We start from the raw sequence: 21,054 nt of genomic DNA on the forward strand, positions 1-21,054 counted from the left end.
CTCTCTCCCTCTTTTGCGCTCTCTCTCTCTCTCTCTCTCTCTCTCTCTCCCTCTTTTGCGCTCTCTCTCTCTCTCTCTCTCTCTCTCTCTCTCTCTCTCTCTCTCTCTCTCTCTCTCTCTCTCTCTCTCTCTCTCTCTCTCTCTCTCTCTCCCTCTTTTGCGCGCTCTCTCTCTCTCTCTCTCTCTCTCTCTCTCTCTCTCCCTCTTTTGCGCTCTCTCTCCCACCTCTCTTTTAAGCTCTCTCTTTTGAGCTCTCTCTCTCCCCCCTCTCTCTCCCCCTCTTTCTCTCCCACTCTCTTGCGCTCTCTCTCCCTCTTTTGCTCTCCCCCCCCCCCCCTCTTCTGCTCGCTTTCTTTCTAAATTCTTTCCTTCCTTCCTCTGGGTCTCTCCCGCCGGCCACGCCCCTCCCGCGCGTTCCCACGAGGCCAGGCCCCCTTGTCACGCCCGTCACGTCCGCCGGCCACGCCCCATCACGGCACGCCCGACGCCGGTCACGCCCCCACCAGGCAGCTCCCGCAGTGCGCACTACTCTGCAGCTGAAGGCCAGGTGTGTTTGTCCGCGCGCAGTCTCTACTGCGCATGACGGCTTCAGACAAACACACTTGGCCTTTTATAATATAGGATGGTGGCTGTTCTAATTAACTGTATCCGTTTGGTCTTCTTCAGTAAGTTATCAAAACATCTGTAAGAAAGTCCTATACTTTAACATTGCTATGTACAGTTTACATTCACTGAAAGGAGCCAACACTCCCCCCTCATTAAAGGGACATGAAACCCAACATGTTTCTTTCATGATTCTGAAAGAGCATATTATTTTAGACAACTTTACAATTTACTTCTATAATCAAATGTGCTTCATTCTCCTAATTTCATTTGTTAAAGGAGCAGCAATTCACTACTGGCAGCTAGCTGAACATATTGGGTGAGCCAATAATAGATATATATATATGTGCAACCACCAATCACCAGCTAGATCCCAGTAGCGCACTGTTGTTCCCATGCCTACCTAGGTATGCTTTTTAATGAAGGATACCAATAGAATTATGCAAATTAGATAATTGAAGTTCTTTAATTTTGACTTTGTAGTACAATCCTTAAGCACAGTAAGACTAATAAAGACAGACAATACAAATAACTAAATTCTATATCATTGTCTAACAGTGCTTCGCTATTGCTGTCTTTGCACTTCTCTTGCATGTGAGATATAATCAAGCAAGAAGAATTCATTTCCCCAAATTGTACATTACCCACTTTACTCAATATCTTAAAGTGAACTCTGTACTTATACTTTTTATATTTTGCGATTTTATTTATTTTTTTATTTTAAAAATCAAGATAATACGTTATTGGGTATAAAAAAACTATTTCATTGGCATCAGTGGGCAAAACTAAAAAAACCTAACAAAAGTTCCATATTTTAAATTATTTTGCTTAACAAACAAAACTTATTAGTTAGTTGAAATCTCTGTATCTAAACTGGCACATATAATGAAATATACTTTAAGAACTGCTCTGTGTATTCCCAATTAATGTTCAAGGTTCAGGCAGAAGATTTGTGAAACTTAGTCTTTAAACAGGCAACACCTGAACACTGCTAGTTTACAGTGTCTAAACTTCCACACCACTAAGGCATATACTGTGCATACCCAGCTTGGCTCATGCAATAGTCCTAACCTAGTTCACAGCACTACTGTGTGCCAAGCCAAGTTCCACAACTCTGGGATGTGAAGTTCACCCATTTGTTTGACATTCAGTTGCTATCAGGACTTTAACCATCAGTCTGACTGTAGATGGTGCCATCTTAATATAGTGATGTGCTCAGTGAAACACATTTGCCCCATCTTATTTATGTGCCTGCTTACTCAGGCTGGCTTCTCTACAGAGAGGAGATGGCTGGATGTCAGACCCACGGCTAAAGCAGCAGTAGAACCTCAGAGATACTGCAAAAAGTGTAGGGACTATGTCCTTGGGAAAGTGGTGGTGGTGAACTAGGATCTCTCCAGCCTGGAAATGCAGGAACATCACAAACTGGCTGTGCATGGTCTATATGGTGCGACAGGCTGCGGTCAGTTTGGTGGTAGAGAAGTGACAGGGGGCAATGATAGGCGTTAAAAGACCCTGAAATGTAGTCGTCGGCCCAATGTATAAGGCACCATGGGTACTCAGGCACCAAGGATAATGGAGTCCTGTTATAGGGTTTATATAATTCTAAAACTTCTGCTGCTGTTTTAAGCTTTGGGTTTGTTAAAGGACATTTCAACACCTTGTAATTACAAGGCTTTTCTGTTGTCTTGCAATAGAGTCGCATCTCAGCAGAGTGTGAACATTTTCAGTACAGGTTAACATCTTGTTTTCTGCTATTGGTTTTTCAATGGCCTAACTCCACTGACCACTTGCAGTAATTGGGGGAGTCTATCCAGACTTGCTATAGGTGTTGACAATGCTTGCCACTATCATTTTTGTTAACACATTATTTCAATTTCTTATCTGATAACCTGTGCAGAGGCCAATAAGGGACAGATGTCTGGAAGGGCTAAATCTGTGATGTCTGCAGTGTTCATGTCTAATTCTCAGAATTGGAAAATTCACAAGTGTCAGAGTTAAAGGACCAATAAATACAGTAGATTTGCATACACAACAAATACAGGGTAACAGGACAATATAATAGCACTTAGTCTGAACTTTATACGAGTAGTAGATTTGTTTCTGACAAATTTCAGTTATGTCTATTTCCACTCCCACTGCATCATGTGACAGGCATCAGCCAATCACAAATGCATATACGTAAATTCTGTGAATTCTTGCACATGCTCAGTAGGAGCTTGTGACTCAAAAAGTGTTAATATAAAAAGACTGTGCTCATTTTGTTAAAGCGCCATGATACCCAAATGTTGAAACACTTGAAAGTGATGCAGCATAGCTGTAAAAAGATGACTAGAAAATATCACCTGAACATCTCTATGTAAAAAAGAAAGATATTTTACCTCAAAAGTTCCTCCGTAGCCACATCCCATTGTTAAGGACTTCTAAGCAGCAAATCAGTATGTCTGTCCCGGGACAGCTAAGGGAGTGAGCCTTGTACACTCTCATGTTATTTCCCTATTTAGTTTAAGTAAGTTTACTATGAAATCTCATGAGATCACAGTAAAAGAGTTCATGACCTCAGCACTGTTGATGCTGATTGGCTGCAGTTAATTTCTTCATTTTTTATTTATTTTTTTACCTACAGCTGAGCAGCAGCTGAGTAAAACTTTTTACAAAGAACTTACTCTGGTGAGCTGAGGAAGTTGTGAGGTAAAATATCTTCCTTTTTTACATAGAGATTCTCAGGTGATATTTTCCTGTCCGCTTTTTACAGTTATACTGCATCAGTTTCAAGTCATTTAGCATATGAGTATTATATCCCTTTAATGGAAGTAAATTGGAAAGTTGTTTAAAATTGCTGCTTTATCGCAATCATGAAAGTTTAATTTTGACTTGAGTGTCCCTTTAAAGTACATGAAAAGGTGGTGACACTGTGTTATGAATTGGGTACACGTCAATGCATTTTTTTTTCTGCATGTTTTTACATTTAGTTCTATAAATATTTAATGTCTTAATGATGAATGACGGCACCACTTAGTTTATTTGTGTATTTAGAACGGTGCACTGAGAGAGTTCCTTTCTAGGTGTCTCTGTATTGCGCAGTGGCTGTTTAGGGTTTGGATACATTTTAACGCTATTTAATAATAAATGGTGTCTCCATAGATATTAAATGGCTACAGGAGCCATGTTTGTGTACAGAACTTTTATTTATTTAATTTGAAGGGACAGTAAAGACAATTAAACTTTGATTCAGACAGAGCAAGCAATTTTAAACAACTTTCCAATTTACTTCTATTATCAAATTGTCTTTGTTCACTTGCTATCCTTTGTTGAAGAGTAAAGCTAGGTAGACTGATAGGATTTCTGCCATACAGTGATAAAGGCATGCTCACGTTACCTACCTAGGTATGCTGTTCAACAAAGAATGCCATGAGCACAAAGCACATGTATAATAAAATAAGTAAATTGGAAACTTTTTATTTAAAACTATGGGCAAGATTACATATGTAGCACAGGCTTCAGCGCAACTGCTGAAACCGGCGCCACTCGTAATTTCACCTCGCACATCAGGGAATCACATAAACCCCCAGTTCATAAAGTGCAGTAAGTCGGATAAACTAGCGATGTCCAGAAATGTGCGTAAATACAAATTTCCCGGAGTCGCCAGTGACTTACGGCACTTCAGAAACTGCCGGCGCCTAAGAAAATAAAAAAATATGTCAAATCTCCCATAAAAGCCTAACCCGCCTCCCAAAAATAAACCCGTTGCATAAAAACCCCTATATCGGCTATCCCCCCACATCACAACTAATAATAAAAGTATTAACCCATAAACCGACACCCCCACAACGAAATATGCAGAATTAAACTATTAACCCCTAATACACCATTCACCCACATCGCAATCTACCTGATAAATGTATTAACCCCGAATCCGCCATTCACCCACATCGCAATCTACCTAATAAATGTATTAACCCCTAGATCCGCCAACTCCAACATCGCAAACTACCTAATATATATTAACCCCTAAAACGCCAACCCCCCACTTCGCAAAGTAACTAATTAACCCCTAAACCGTCAAATCCCCACAACACAAATAACTAATTAAATTACTAAGACCCCTAACCTAACACCCCCCATAAATTAACCCCAAATTACATAAACTACTAAATTACAATTAAAAAATCCTAACAGGAAAAAAAACGAACTAATTTTAATTTCAAACAACAGAAATTAAAAAGTCTAACATTACAGAAAATAATAAACCAAATTATCAAAAATAAAAAAGTTAATCCCGAATCCCTAGGAAGATAAAAAAAAGCCCCCCCAAATAAAAATACCCCCTAATCTAAACTGATACCAAATAGCTTTTTAAAAGGGCCTTTTGTAGGGCATTGCCCTTAATTAAACAGCCCTTCCCCCCTAACAGTAAAACCCACCACCCAACCAACCCCCCAAAATAAAAAAAAAAACTAACTCTAAAAAAATCCTAAAGGGGCATTTGTATGTGCATTGCCCTTAAAATGGCATTCAGCTCTTTTTTACAATTGCCCATTAAATCCCTAATCTAAAAAAATAAAAATCCCTCAAAAATTAAAAAAAAAAAAAAAAAAGCTTAAATCTAACCCCCAGATAGGTACGGTTCCTGAAGTCCCGCGGTGAAGTCTTTTTCCAAGCGGCAACATCTTCTATCACGGCAATCTCTTCTTTCTTTATCCAGGACCGTGGAACTGAAGAACGGCGACTGCGGAGCGTGGAGGATCCTCCTTCGTACCTTGCATTCCTATTTGCTGATTTGAATCTTCAAATTCAAATCAGCCATTAGGATGAGAGCTACTGAAATCTTATTGACTGTTTCTCCATTTTTGCCGTGTAAGTCCTTGCGCTGAATATGTAATACCGATTTGCAACGCGGTTCTATGTTAGCTTATGGGAGTAAAATTTGCTGGCGACGGGTGAAATATACGCGCCACATTTTATATGCGGCGCTGTATATGTGATAGCAAAACTGGACTAAACACCGGCGTTGCAGGGTTTTGCGGGCAACGCCGCATATGTAATCTCGCCCTATATGCTTTGTCTGAATCATGACAGAAAACATTTGGTTTTCATTTCCCTTTACGTTTTATGAATGAAGTAAATTTGTATAGATTATCTACCAATAACAAGAATTATTATTTCGAGTGTATATCTTACCACCATCTACATAGCATTAACTTTATGAATCAGGTCTGCACTAACAGCACCACACACACAAAATGTACAGTGAGACGGTCAATGGGCAATTTATGAAATTGAGATTATTGGTACAAACTGAAATAACAAAAATATTAGTTGTAAGTAGTTACTGCACTTAGACTGAATTATTAGCTGTAAGTAGTTACTGCACTTAGACTGAATTATTAGTTGTAAGTAGTTACTGCACTTAGACTCCATTATTAGTTGTAAGTAGTTACTGCGCTTAGACTCGCACCTAAATTATGGGTTTTGCGCTATAGAGGGTGCGAAACGAATGCAACAAAAGTTGCGTTATTTCACCCTCCATAGCGTTGCCATTATGAGTTTTTGAAAAGCCGCCTTGTGAGTGCGATATGGTTGCGTTAAGCTCCATACCGCACAAAATACAAGCGCTGCTTTGACGTGCTCGTGCACGCTTTCCCTATAGAAGTCAATCTGGAGAGAATGTTAGAAAAAAAACTAACACCTGCGATCGCGGAATGAAAAGCTCCGTAATGCAACCCCATTGATGTCCATGGGGAAAAAAAAAGTTACGTTTAAACCTAACACCTTAACGTAAACCCCACGTCTAAACACCCCTAATCTGCTGCCCCTGACATTGCTGACACCTACATAAAGTTTTATAAACCCCTAATCTGCCGTCACCGAAATACATTTATTTACCCCTAATCTGCCGCTTCTAATATCGCCGCCCACATCACTACCACTAAATAAACCTATTAATCTCTAAACCGCCAGCCCCCCCCACACCAAAACACTAAATTAAACTATTATCCCATAAACCTAACAACCCTCTAACTTTAAATTAACATTACAAGATCCCTATAAAAAAAAACTACAATTACAAAAAATAAAAAAATACTAAAGTACACAAAATAACAAACACTAAATTACGAAAAAATAACAAACAAAATTATCCAAAATAAAAACAATTACACCTAATCTAATAGCCCTATAAAAATAAAAAGCCCCCCAAAATAAAAAAAACCCCTAGCCTACAATAAACTACCAATACCCCTTTTTGTAGGGCATTGCCCTAAATAAATCGACTTTTTTTCCCCCGAACAGTAAAACTCACGATCCAACCAACCCCCCAAAATAAAAAAACCTATCTCTAAAAAAACCTATGCTACCCATTGCCCTGAAAAGGACATTTGTATGGGCATTGCCCTTAAAAGGGCATTCAGCTCTTTTTCATTTTAAGAAAGCCCAAAACCCTAATTTAAAAAAAAAAAAAAACACCCAAAAAAGTTTTAAAAAAACATGATCCACTTACAGTTTTTGAAAGTCTGGACATCCATCCATCCTCCAGGCGGCGAGAAGTCTTCATCCAGGCGGCATCTTCTATCTTCATCCCGGCGGCGCGGGCGGCTCCATCCTGAAGACATCTGCTGCGGAGCATCCTCTTCATACGCTTGCCGTCGTATACTGAATCTTCAATGCAAGGGAGCCTTTTCAAAATGGCGTCCCTTGCATTCCTATTGGCTGATTTGATTTTGGAAATTCAAATCAGCCAATAGGATGAGAGCTACTGAAATTCTATTGCATGTGCATGTATCCTGAGCACAGTATGGCACCAAAGTTGACATCAATGGTTGGACAACGTTTTACATGTAATATGCAAGGGTTCTGCTCCATTTGAGTCATAAAAGTTTAATTTTGACTCGTGTGTCCCTTTTTTATTTACTCTTTTTATGTCCCTTTAAATTTATTCTTAACATCTTTCTAAATATCCATAAATCATTATTTTCCAATATCCTGGTGATGGTAAAGATTTTTTCCACCACAGATAATAATTTGAGGAGATTAATCTGTGAATGTTTAAAGCGTTTGACAATTTGATAACGTTTTCTTTCAGATTACCAGAGATTAATGACCGTGGCAGAGACCATCACTGGGCTTATGTTTCCGTTTCAGTGGCAACATGTGTATGTTCCTATACTCCCAGCTTCGCTGCTTCACTTCTTAGATGCCCCTGTCCCTTATCTAATGGGCTTGCACTCTAATGGGCTGGATGACCGGTCTAAGCTGGAGCTGCCCCAAGAGGTATGACACTAATCTGCAAGTAGACAGGTTCGGTTCTTTTCCATTGGCTACAGAAACATTCTATTCAAGCAGAGCTTTCTAATAGGATAGTCCAACTCAACTGTCAATCAACACTAGTTGTAGCTCTTATGCTCATTATATTAGAAGTGATATATAATTGTCATCTGGATATGCTCTAAATCTAGGGCATCCAACAGTTTTTAAAGTTAAATATTTATGCTGTGCTTAACCTTTTATATGTTTTAGCTCGATTGTTGCTAATGATCCTGCAGGTAATGGGGTTTAGTGATGTGTCATTGTATTTGGTTCATACTCCCACAATGTGTAGTGTCCTGCATCAGTATTATTTGTAGTCATGTGCAGTTGTAATTCATTTAGACAAACTAATGACGAATCTTGCAGTGGGCAGATTTATTCGTATGAAAGTGTAACACACACAGATCTGTATTTGTGTTCTGCACTTAATAAATCAGGCTCTTAAAAGACCTGAATGCTGCTACCCGCTGCAAGATTTGTCATTTGTTTGCCTAAACTATATATATATATATATATATATAAAAAAGCATGTACATTCCTACAGTGTGGCGTTTTGTGTGTAGTGTGCGCCTGGAGTGTTGTGTTGTGTGTAGTGTGCGCCTGCAGTGGGGCGTTTTGTGTGTAGTGTGCGCCTGCAGTGGGGCGTTTTGTGTGTAGTGTGCGTCTGCAGTGTGGCGTTTTGTGTGTAGTGTGCGCCTGCAGTGTGTAGTTTTGTGTGTAGTTTGTGCCTGCAGTGTGGCTTTTTATGTGTAGTGTGCGCCTGCAGTGTAGCAGTTTGTGTGTAGTGTGCGCATCCTGTGTGTCGTTTTGTGTGTAGTGTGTCTGTAGTTTGGCGGTTTGTGTGTAGTGTGTGCCTGCAGTGTGGCGGTTTGTGTGTAGTGTGTGCCTGCAGTGTGGCGGTTTGTGTAGTGTGCGCCTGCAGTGTGGCAGTTTGTGTATAGTGTATTGCAAAAATGATTCTATTTAAAATTGTAATGCACCCATGTACCTTTCATATATATATTTTTTTAACTTTCTATACCAAATTGTGCCTTTATACTCTAAGACTCTGCTACTTGATGGCTGACAGGGACAACTCACAAAGAACAAAAAAATTGGCTTATTCAGAACTAGAACATCAGTTTTTTTTTTTTTTTTTTAAAAAAAGCTCTGCAATACATTTTGAAATATATTAAATGGGCATGAAACCCAACATTTTTCTTTCATGATTTAGAAAAAGCATTCAATTTTAAACAATGTTCTAATTTACTTCTATTATCTAATTTGCTTTATTATCTTGATATCCTTTGCTGTAAAGCATATCTAGATAGGCTTAGTAGCTGCTGATTGGTGGCTGCACATAAATGCCTTGTGTGATTGGCTTACCCATGTATATAGCTATTTCTTCAACAGAGGATATCTAAAGAATGAAGCAAATTAGATGATAGAAGTAAAATGGGAAGTTGTTTAACATTGTATTCTCTATCTGTATCATGAAAGAAAAAATGTGGTTTTAATGTCCCTTTAAATAGAACAGTTAAAATGTTTGAGTATTGTGCCCCTTTCATGGCTATGCATACAGTTAAAACCCTTTTTTTTAATTCAAACTGATTGGGAGGTCTTGATTTCAGAATAAGTTTGGATTTTGTAATTCCAGATATGGGGATTTGTACTAGTGTGTTTTTCAGACTACTGTAATACATTTTAAAGGGAGAATAGGAAATCTAGATGCAGTTGTGATATTTGGCGCATTTCATCGGCCTGGTATTCCAGCAGTGAGACACACAGCTCACTGTATAATTACGCGATTGTTCTGTCCATTTGAATGATTCCTTGTCTTACACTCCAGCAGTAACAAAGCTGGCTTTTTATTTGCAAGCAGTCATAGGCTGGTTTTATGACATGTGGGTAACACATACACTGCAGCTCACAAGATAACTGGCCTACTTTCTAATCGTTTCTCTCTGGTAATGCTCTATGCCTGAATGTGTTTGTCCCAATTTCTTAGTTCACCACTTAACTCTCTGTTTAACCATTTGGTTGTGTTTTATATCACATAGAACTTGTGCAGCAGTACAGAAAATTCTTTATAATTTATTTTCCAGTGCATTAATAGAGAAATCCTGCATGAAAACTGTTCAGCAATATTTACTTTTTTTCATGATCTTACGTACTGGATTGCGTGAAGTGATTATTAGTATTACTAATGTATTTATATTTACAGAAAAATAATTTTAATAAAACAAGCAAACAATTTTTAGTGAGACAAAAACAGGTATTGGCGCACATCCAAACACATAAGACCACATATTTTTTCACATATATGTGAAAAAATATGTGGTCTTATGTGTTTGGATGTGCGCCAATACCTGTTTTTGTCTTATACTTATTTTGGTCATTTTGGCAGCACTCCCACAAAATATATATATATTTATATTTATATATATATATATATATATATATATATATATATATATATATATATATATATATATATATATATATATATATATATATATATATATATATATATATATATATATATATATATATATACATATATACATACATATATATATAATCAAACCCCCTTGTTGTAATTTTTAGTGAGCTCTGTCACTATTTCTAGAGCACACCTTTTTATTTATGTTTTGATGTCCATTAAGGACTATTAAATTCCGTATAATTGCATAAAAAAGGACAATGTGATAACTCTTACTCTGCATTTCAAATGAGTAGTATATATATTTTCTTCTTAAACGGGAAGAGTCCACAGCTGCAATCATTTTATTTTGGGAATTCAGAACCTGGCCACCAGGAGGAGGCAAAGACACCCCAGCCAAAGGCTTCAAATACCTCCCCCACTTCCCTCATCCCCCAGTCATTCTTTGCCTTTCGTCACAGGAGGTTGGCAGAGAAGTGTCAGAAGTTCAAGATAGTCTCGTATAGAGGGTAGTACTCTTCGAAATGGGACTGGAGTTTTAAGTAATCCTGTCAGCCTCTCAGTGAGAGCATGGATGAAGGTTAGAATCTGGATATTAACAGCTCCTTGGCAATCAGCGTTGACGAGTTTCGCTACCTGCCTTTATTTACTCAAGTCCATGTCAGAAGCAAGGCAACTATCTGTCACACTTGAAGGGCTGTGTTCCTGTTTCACGGTGCAGATTCCGGTAAGATCGTTTAATTTTATTTTGATATGTGAATGTAATATTAACAAAAGAAGGTAGGGTCCCAGTGGGACTCCTTTTATCTTAATAGGGAATCATGGGTTTATATCTCCTGAGGGGGGTTATTGAACAGGGGGGGGGCTTTAATCATGTTTGTTATATGGTTCTATAACTCAGAACCGTAGTTTCCATCCTTTGGAGTTGGGAGATGTGAGTGACCTTCTGTGGTATAGTGTTCCGAGTGGTGAACAATTTGCGTCCTTACTTGAGGTTCTGCCGGATGTTGACTCTTTAGCCTAATAGCATTATTTTGCGGTGGCGGAGTCTCCTTCCTTCCTGCCTTGGGTTGGGTCATCTGGTCTGGAAGTGCAAGCATGGCCTTCTTCCTTTGCTCAGAGTTGCGTGGCTCTAGGAGGTGGAGTGCAGGGTTACCCTGCCTTCTGTGGGGAGCTGCATGGTTCACATCTTTTACCCTGTTAAAGGGATTTTATGGGCGCCCGATCCTGCAAGGATCTCTGGAGACTGTTGTCTCTTCCATATAGGATTTTCCCTTGGTCTGACTATGGTCCCCGACGCTCGGGTGTTATTTTCAACCTCGTTGCAGATCTAGCCTTCGGGCTTGACAATGGAGGTCCGAGGTCGGTTACAGACTGTCGCCCTTCTGGGGTCAGGTAGATGACCATTTATCCTCAATGCTCTGTTTGGGTTTAGTGGAGGGTGCTTTACGTCTAGCTCACTGGGATGGCAAGCAGAAGGTCCAGGGTTCACATCCACCTTCGGATGCTGGTTGTTACCTTTCCAGCGTGTGTAACACGTAGTTAAGCTTGTCTACAAGGTTTTTCCTTGCGATCCAGGAGCACGGGGTGCCGAATTCTTAAACTGCTCAGGAGTTCTTCGGACTCTTGGGGTCGAGACTGTTTGCTAGGTCGTTAGGTCTACAGACTTTAGATGGTGCGCTTCTACTCATAGGGGGCAGTTTAGGGTTCCTCAGGAAGTTAGATCTTTCGATCAATTCTGTTTTTCGAGGACTCTGGCCTAGGACCATGTCTCTCCCTGGATCGTATTTGGACGGTTCGGTTTAACCTTAGGTTTTGTGTTCCCACATGTCCCTTTGAAAGGGGCGGGGTTATGGGAGAGTCCTATCTGCCTGAGGCTTAGGTTCTAGGTCTCTCTGATGGGGCATTTGATGTTCCTTGTAGACTCCAGGTATCTTTTCAACTGGGCTGGCGATATTGAGGCCAAGAGGTCTCGCCTCTATGGTAGGGTGGTTTCCATTGCTTTAGTTTCCTGTTCTCTCCTAGAGTGGGGGATGGGTTCTTTTGTGTTCTCCTTGATTTGGAGTTACCTCAGTATCTGTGATGACCTGTGGGTCCTTTTTTTTTTCTTGCCTTGTAGTTTTTTTCCCCTTATTGCATTCTCAGAATCTTGGAGTAGGGAGATGCGGAGTAGTGTCTGGCTCCACCGTTCCTGAAGCAGGAGGCTGTGGGTTTGAACTCAGGTAAGGCTCCTGTTAATTGTTGGATTCTGATATTTAGATGCTAGGGGCCAGAGAACTCTCTTCCCTTGGGAAGTGTTCCTCTTTATGGAAGACAGCAGTGTAGGGGGTCTCGGGCCCGAGCACAAAGTCTGTCCTAACTCACGGTAGCCTGCCATATTCTATTTAAATGTCCCCACAACTCTGGGTTTTTTGCTCCTCGTAGATCCATCCTTTACTTCCAGAGGTCTGGGACTCTTGTCCTCTGTCTTTGACTAGCCTTTGGGCTGGGACCATTACCCTGGAGGGAAGGTTGGGGATCGGATACTCTAGCAGTGTTGACCGTTTTTCTTTCTTGAGTCTGTCCTCCCCTTCGGTGGGAGGAATTTAATGTCCTCCTCTTTCTGACGGCGTCTGTTGCTGGTAGGGGACTCTCCTTGGAGCCCGGTATTCTGGTTGGGAGCTGTTGTCGAGATTTCGATGCTATTCAGTGGTTTGAGTTCCATGCTGACTGGGTCAGCCTTCCTACCTGGAAGCTGGTCATTCCGAGTTCTTGTTTACGGTGACTTGGTGTTCTCTTGGAGAGCTCTTTGTTAACTGCTGGGATAGTTATCCTGTCTCTGCTGTCTATGCTTGCCTAGCCTGCAGGTTTTGATTAGACTACAATGCAACAAGGAACTTGTGGTTTTCTGGAGCACCTTATGTGGTATGGTGCTGTCAGGGACGGTTTTCCCAGAGTATGGATTTTCTTTTCAGGCCCTTGTTTTGCTAGGGAGTTCATCTCCCTGGGCGATAATATCGTGACAACCATGGATTGTTCTAAGTTTGTTTTGAACCTGTGTGGGATGGTCCTTTGGATCTCTCTTCTGGGAATCTATTCTACCTCTCGGGGGCAGATGGAGGTCCTTGACCTGTAGGCCGGGGGTACTCTTCGTGGCGACAGCCGCGGGGCTGACTCCTCTGAGGCTGTTTGTGCTCAGCAGACTCTGGGGCTGAGTGATCTCTAGCTCAGCTTTGCTGGTTATGTAACTGACGTGCAGTTACCTGGGCTTCAGATTTTTACCTATGTCGTTTATAATTTTTTTAGGGTGTCAGGTAATTTCAGGCTGTGGTGCCTTTTGAAGGGGCCACCCTTTGTTTGCATTCAGTGTCCTCTAGCTTGGGTATTGTTTTCCCAAAAGTAATGAATGCAGCTGTGGACTCTTCCCGTTTATGAAGAAAAACATAAATTATGCTTACCTGATAATTTTCTTTTCTTCTGACGGGAAGAGTCCACAGCTCCCGCCCGTGTTTTGTCTATGAGGCGGCAGTACTTTTTTTGTTCTTCTGGCACCTTTTTTTTCACCCTGATATTTCTCCTACTTTTCCTTGTTCCCTTGGCAGAATGGCTGGGGGAGGAGGGAAATGGGGGAGGGAGGTATTTGATGCCTTTGGCTGAGGTGTCTTTGTCTTCTCCTGGTGGCCAGGTTCTGAATTCCCAAAAGTAATGAATGCAGCTGTGGACTCTTTTCGTCAGAAGAAAAGAAAATTATCAGGTAAGCATAATTTATGTTTTTTACTTCCATTTTCTGCTCCCCCAGTATTGTGACAGCCATCAGCCAATCACAAATGCATATACATATATATCGTGAACAGCTGCACATGCTTAGTGGCAGCCGGTGCATCACAAAGTGTGCATATAAAAATATTGTCCATATTTTGGTAATGGAAGTTGATCTGCATGCTCTATCTGATTCATTAAAGTTTTTAAAGGGGTAGTTTACCCCCCAAACATCTAACCTTTAATTTGTTCCCAATGATCTATTTTACCTGCTGGAGTTTATTAAATTGTTTACAAGTAGCTTATTTACTTTTTTTCAGCATTTAAAATAGCTCATTTAGCCTGTGGTATCCCCACCAAAAGGAAAGTTTCTATACTGAAGTCTCGGCTAATGACAAGCCTAAGTAAACACAGCCAGCAGAAGACATTACGCTCCCAGTGAGGTGTAGAAGAGATAACTAATAAAATTATAATTTAATTTTCCAGTGTTCTCTCTAAGTACTGAGCTTTGGTTTACAGACAGATATAAGATAAAGAAGCAAGTGTCTGTACACAAAGTGATAATATTGTGAGATCTCATTTTACCTGCAAGCTCCATCCACTGTAATAGGCTGTGGTTTAAAAGCACAAAACCAGCTATTTCATATACACAAATAAACCTAAAAATGCAATTTCTCATACATTTTATACCCTGCAGCTGGTGTAACAAGTCATTGCAAATACATTTAAGGGAAAAACAATTGTACAGTGTACTGTCCCTTTAATTTTGACTTTAGTGTCCCTTAAACTGCTGGTTTAACACTGATAGCATAGTTGGTACTCACCATGCTATTGTTTTTTACTCCAGTGCCTCCAGCTCTCTTGTTTTAACCCCTAACGATTGGTCCAGCACCACATCTTTACACCGGCACCATCATGGAGCTTAGGTATTCTCGCGCACTTTGAAAGAAGCGTTGCACAGTCACATGACAGTGACATTGCTGGCTTTTTAACCACTGTATCATACTCTTATGCATAGCATGAAAAATACAAAGGGAGAACTTTACACAGCTTAAACGTTACATAAAATTGTATTTACAGCCCTAAAGCATCCATCCTGTATTGCACACACAAATCTGAAGTGCACGATACAGCTGTTAAAATCCGGTACCGTCACTAATGAATGTGCACCGCTTCTGTCACTGTGTTCTTATACCTAAGCTGCAAGATGGCGGCACCCTGTATAGCATGCCAAACCTCACCAAGTGTCCCCTGTAAGAGCTTAAAATATGAAAAACCGCTTTGAAGAGAGCAGGCAGAAAAAAATATATCATGGTGAGTAGTAACCATGCTATTGTAATAGTGTACCACAGTTTTAATGTGCCTTTAAGGGGACAGTAAAGTCAAATTTGATAATTATTGTAAATTGGAAATTTGTTTACATTTTTATGCGCTATATGAATTAAGAATAAACGTTTTGTGTTTCATGTCCCTTTTAAAGGGATACTAAAGCCAAATTATTTTCTTTCCCGTTTCAGATATAGCAGCAATTTTATCAATTTTCTTCATTCTCTTGGTATCTTTATTTGAATAATCAGAAATGAAAGTTTAGTAGCCGGACCATTTTTTGTGACTTAGTCTGTTTAACTTTAGTTATAGTGATACATTGGGCAAGATTTTATGACATGGCGAATGCTCCGATCAGTTCCAGGCTCGCTCATTTGAGCCAACAACATATATATTTGAAGCAGCGGATTAAACTGCTGCTTCATAAACTCTCTCCGCCAAACTGTAGTTGGTGGATAAAAATCATCCAAGATTCATTTGACCAAGGTGATTGACCAGCCCTACTTGCACGCAGTTGGCTGGAGGGTAGGGGGCGGCATTGCACCAGTTTTCGATTGTGCAATAATAAGTATGGGGAACATATCCGCCCTACAATGTGCGCTTGTGAATCCTGTCCGCTGGCAATTTGATACATTGTGCCCATTTTATTGCTTGGAAGCACAGGCAATAAATGCTATTGAACCAGAAAGTAACCAAAACCTGTTTGTTTTTTCTTCTTCAATCCCATGTACTCTTCATGTACATTTATTGAAAAAAAAAAACCAATGTATATTTCCTGTGTGTATAATGACTGCTTTGTGTTTTGTTTTATATTTTCTCAATGTAAAGTGTAATTATTTGCTGTTAAGTTGCTATTCCCTGATCATTTCTTTCAGGCCAATCTTTGCTTCGTAGACATAGACAACCATTTTATCGAGTTACCCGAGGACCTGCCTCAATTCCCTAACAAGCTGGAGTTTATTCAGGAAATATCTGAGACCCTAATTGCTTTTGGGATCCCTCCAGAGGGCAATTTGCACTGCAGTGAGAGCGTCTCCAAACTGAAGAGCCTGAAAGTAGCTGACCTTGTGTCTGACAAGAAGAACGGAAACCTCGCTGGGTCACCGTTAGGCTCATATGAGTTTCTGAAAGAAAACAAGACCATGGCCCGGCTTGAAGCTCTGGTAAAGAGGACTGGAGTGAGCATGGAGAAGGTAATGCCAAACCCATTCAAATGCTTCTCTGTGCCACTGATATAGCTCATGGTGCTAACTGTGCTGTAGCCATAGTGTGGGGACATTTAAATAGAATAGTCTTGTGTTATGGTGTATTAACCAAATAGATATGTCTATTGCAGACAACAGATGCCAGTTTTAAGAGATGTTATAGGTCAGTCTAATTTAATAATTTGTTCAATGTGTTATAACAAGATTATTTTTTGCATTATTGTCCTATGTGTTCTGTCATATTCCTCAGTCTAGGGGTTGTCACTAAATGAGTGTTTAGCAACAGATGTATGATTCTCACAAAAGAGGATACAGAAAGATATGCTGTAAGAATTATTCTTTAATATAAATATTATATGCCTTGGCTATATAAACTAGCTATAGACAAATATGCAATCTGGGTTATCTAACAGATTACATTAATACTCATATCTATCAAATATTAGTTGACATAAATCATTTATTAATCACAGCAAGATTAATACATACCGTGAGATCTGAAGGTAACAGATAACAATAGCTTAATACAAATTCAAAGATTATATACACAATTTAAACCAATCAAATTAGACTTTCCCTTAAGTGAAAGGCTAATTCTATATATGTTAACTACCTTAAAGTAGTGATGAATGAAAGTCCTTTTTTTAAAAATACTATTAAAAACAAGGGCAATTTCATTCATCAAAGTTTACAAATCAGCCGTTTTGATTAAAAACTTACCTGTGTATTTTTCACAGCCAGAGCAGCTTCCACCTCCTGGAAATCCTCTATTCACATGTCAGCAATTACTAATCTGGCTTCCTCCAATCACAGCATGGCCTCAGGCAATAACCACCCTGGGGGGAAAGCCATGATTGGAGGAAGGCAGATTAGTCATTGCTGACGTGTGAAGAGAGGATTTCCAGGAGGGGAAAGCTGCTGTAGCTGTGAAAAGAAACAAAGGTAAGTTTTTAATCAAAACGGCTGATTTGTAAACTTTGATGAATAAAGGTGCCCCTGTTTTTAATAGTATTTTTAAAAAACGGGCTTTCATTCACCAAAGTTTACCTTCACTTTAAAAGACTTTATAATATTGGCTGACACATAGAAAATTCTATTTTAACTTGTTCATGCGTAGTCTATAGGGAGTTAATAATAATAATAATAATAATAATAAGTGTCTAGCTAGCATTAAAGGTGTTTTGATTGACAGGAGCAACTGAATGTACATGTAACGCAGTGCCCTTGAAAAAGCATTAACCCATTACTAACTAAATTCTGACTGATCCTATCTATGTTAATTACATTTATAACTCCACATTCCCATTTTCTATATTTTCTTTTTAAAAGGGAAGAGTCCACAGCTGCATTCATCACTGTTGGGAAATTCAGAACCTGGCCACCAGGATGAGGCAAAGACACCCCAGCCAAAGGCTTAAATACCTCCCCCACTTCCCTCATCCCCCAGTCATTCTTTGCCTTTCATCACAGGAGGTTGGCAGGGAAGTGTTTAGACGTTCGAGATAGTCTCTAATGGAGGAGTAGTACTCTTTGCTATGGGACTGGAGTTTTAAGTAATCCTGTCAGCCTCTTAGTGAGAGCATGAATGAAAGTTAGAGTCCGGAGATTCAGGGAGAGTTTTCCTGCTAACCCATCCCGACTCATATTAACTGCAACACTTATGCAGATTCCTAGTGATCTGATAGTTGTATGGCAACAACCCTTTTGAATATATAATAGTTTTGTGTAGCTACTATGTAGCAAATACAGTTCAACACACTAAGAACTATGGAAAGCTACTATGAAGCAAAAATAATAAATTCACTTTTAGAAAAAAAGTAATATCCTTAATGCAATAATGACTTGTACACTAAGGAAAAAAGTAAATGCTAAGTCCCCTGACGGGACAGTTTTCGGCCCTGTTTGTTACTGCACAAGAGGTTTGCAGAGCTTCCATATGTGCAGCCATTTGTTAAGGCTATGTTTAGATCCAAGGCTCCTCCTTGGAGTTTAAATCTTGTCCTTAAGGTTTTGCAACGGGTTCCGTTGGAGCCTATGCAGGAAGTGGACATTAAATTGTTGTCTTGGAAGGTTGCTTTTCTACTGGCTATTGCTTCTGTGCGCAGAGTATTTGTGATTGCTGCCTTGCAATGCATCCCTCCTTATCTGGCTTTTCATGCCGATAAGGCTGTTCTACGAACCAGGTTAGGTTTCTTCCTAAGGTTGTGTCAATCGCAACATCAATCAAGATATTGTGGTTCCTTTCTTATATCCTAATCCTTCTTCATCGAAGGAACGTTTACAACGTATTCTGGATGTAGTTTGTGCCTTGTAGTTCTATCTTCGGGCCACAAAGGAATTTAGACAGACCTCTTTCTCTTTTTGTTCTCTTTTCCGTGAAGCGTAGGGATTGGAGGCCCTCTTCAACTTCCTTATCTTTTTGTCTGTGTCATCCGTTTAGCATAGAAACGGCAGGACATAAGCCTGCTCTGAGGATTACGGCTCATTCTACGAGAACAGTGGTTTCCTCTTGGGCCTTCAAAAATGAGGCCTCTATGGATCAGATTTGTAAGGTGGCTATCTGGTTCTCCTTACATCCTTTTTTAATTTTTTTTACAAGTTTGATGTTTTTGCCTCTGCTGAAGCAGCCTTCAGAAGAAAGGTTTTGCAGGCTGTGGTGCCCTCAGATTGGGGTCCGCCTCTCTTTTTTCCCTCCCGTTAGCATTCTGTGTACTCTAGAGCTTGGGTATATGTTTCCCACAAGTAAGGAATGCAGCTGTCGACTCATGCAGACGTCATCATGGTTCTTCAGGTCCCCGGGGACCTAGAACCGTTATTCCATTCTTTGGAGTTGGGAGATGTGTGTGACCTATGTGGTCTGGTGTGCCGAGTTATTAATTATTTGCATTTTCACTCAATGTTCTTCCAGACACTTACTCTTTAGCCTATTAAGCATTTTATTGCGGTGGCGGAGTTTCCTTCCTTCCCGCCTTGGGTGGATCATATTGTCTGGATGTGCGGGCATGTTCTTCCTCTGCTTAGAGTTGTCTTACTCTAAGATTTGGTGGGCAGGGATTCCCTGCCTTTTGTGGGGAGCTGCGAAACTCCAGCTTTTGTTTGCTTAAAGAAGATTCTTGGAAGATAGATCCTTTAAGGATCTCTGGCTATTGTTTCTTCCAATACCCTTGGTCTGACCTTGGTCTTGACGTTCAGGTGTCTTTACGTCCTTGTTGCAACTCTAGCCTTGGGGCTTGTCAGTGAAGAAGCGAGGTCGGTTACGAAGGGCCACCCTTCTGGGGTCAGGTAGTTGACCATTTATCCTTGATGCTTGAATTTAAGACACCGGCTTCGTGGGCGGTGTCTTAAATTCGATTCTCTGGGATGGCAAGCAGGGTACAGGGTTCTCATTCACCTTTGGTGTTGGTTGCTACCGTGCCTGTGCGTATAACACATGTTAATGCTTGCCAACGAGATTTCTTTGTGATCCTAGTGCCCTGCGTGCTGAATCTTAGACAGTGAAGGAGTCCTTTGTGACTCTTGGGTTTGAGGTTATTGCTAGATCGTCAAGTCTATGGACTTTAGAGGTGCGCTCCTCTTTGTTGGAGGCAGCTTAGGGTTCCTCTGAAAGTTGGATCTTCGATCAATTCCTTTTCGAGGACCCTGACCTAGGTCCGTGTCTTTACTTGGATGGGTGTGGACGGTTCGATCTCACACTAGATGTTTGTGGTCCCGCGGCCCTCTCTCCATAGGGGCTGTGCTCTGTGGGAGATGCCTATCTGTGTCTTATGCTTTAGGTCCTTCTGACGGTTCCTTACTTGTCTTCTGGCGCATTTACGCTGTTTCTGTAGACTCCAGGTATCTTCACCTGGGTTGGCGATATGGCCGAGGGGTCTCACCTCAATGGCAGGGTGGTTTTCCGTTGTTCGCTTCTCTTCTAGAGAGGGGGTTGGGTTCCACGGGTTCGGAGTTACCTTAGTATTTGGAGCGACCTTTGGGTCCTTTAGTCTCTTGCCTTGTAAGGATTTTTCCCCTTCTTGCATTTCAGAATCCTGGAAGGGGAGTTGCGATGTAGTGACTGGTTCCTCCGTTCCTGCAGCGGAAGGCTGAGGGTTTGATCCCTACGGGGTTCCTGTTATATGTTGGATTCTGATATATGAATGCTGAGGGTCTGATGGCCTTCTTCCCTTGGGAAGTATTCCTTGTTTTTAGAAAAGACAGCTTTGTAGGGGGTTTCGTACCCAAGCACAATGTCTATCCTGACTCATGGTAGCATACCGTTTGTAGTAACAGTCAGCGGTCTAACCGGGGGCTTTGTTCCTTCGTTGACCTTTCCTTTCTCTTCCGGAAGTCTGGGACTCTTGTCTTTGGTCTTTGACTAACCTTTTAGCAGGGACCATTATCCTAGAGGGAAGATTGGGGGTCGGTTACTCTATGCAGGGTTGACAGTTTTTTTTAGGGTTGGTTCTCTCCTTTGGA

At 40.5% G+C, this 21,054-nt stretch overlaps 1 protein-coding gene across 3 annotated transcripts in view; it reads left to right on the forward strand.

Annotated features, from left to right (window-relative positions):
• DENND5A (DENN domain containing 5A) overlaps window positions 1-21,054 on the forward strand; it is a 223,097-nt gene that overhangs the window by 56,702 nt on the left and 145,341 nt on the right. For all 3 annotated transcript variants that reach the window (XM_053720600.1, XM_053720599.1, XM_053720601.1), the window contains 2 exons: window positions 7,685-7,872; window positions 16,270-16,587. In XM_053720600.1, coding sequence (XP_053576575.1) covers window positions 7,685-7,872; window positions 16,270-16,587 — 506 coding nt within the window. The remainder of the gene's footprint in view (window positions 1-7,684; window positions 7,873-16,269; window positions 16,588-21,054) is intronic.

Source organism: Bombina bombina, chromosome 7, assembly GCF_027579735.1.
Source record: "Bombina bombina isolate aBomBom1 chromosome 7, aBomBom1.pri, whole genome shotgun sequence".
NCBI lineage: Eukaryota > Metazoa > Chordata > Amphibia > Anura > Bombinatoridae > Bombina > Bombina bombina.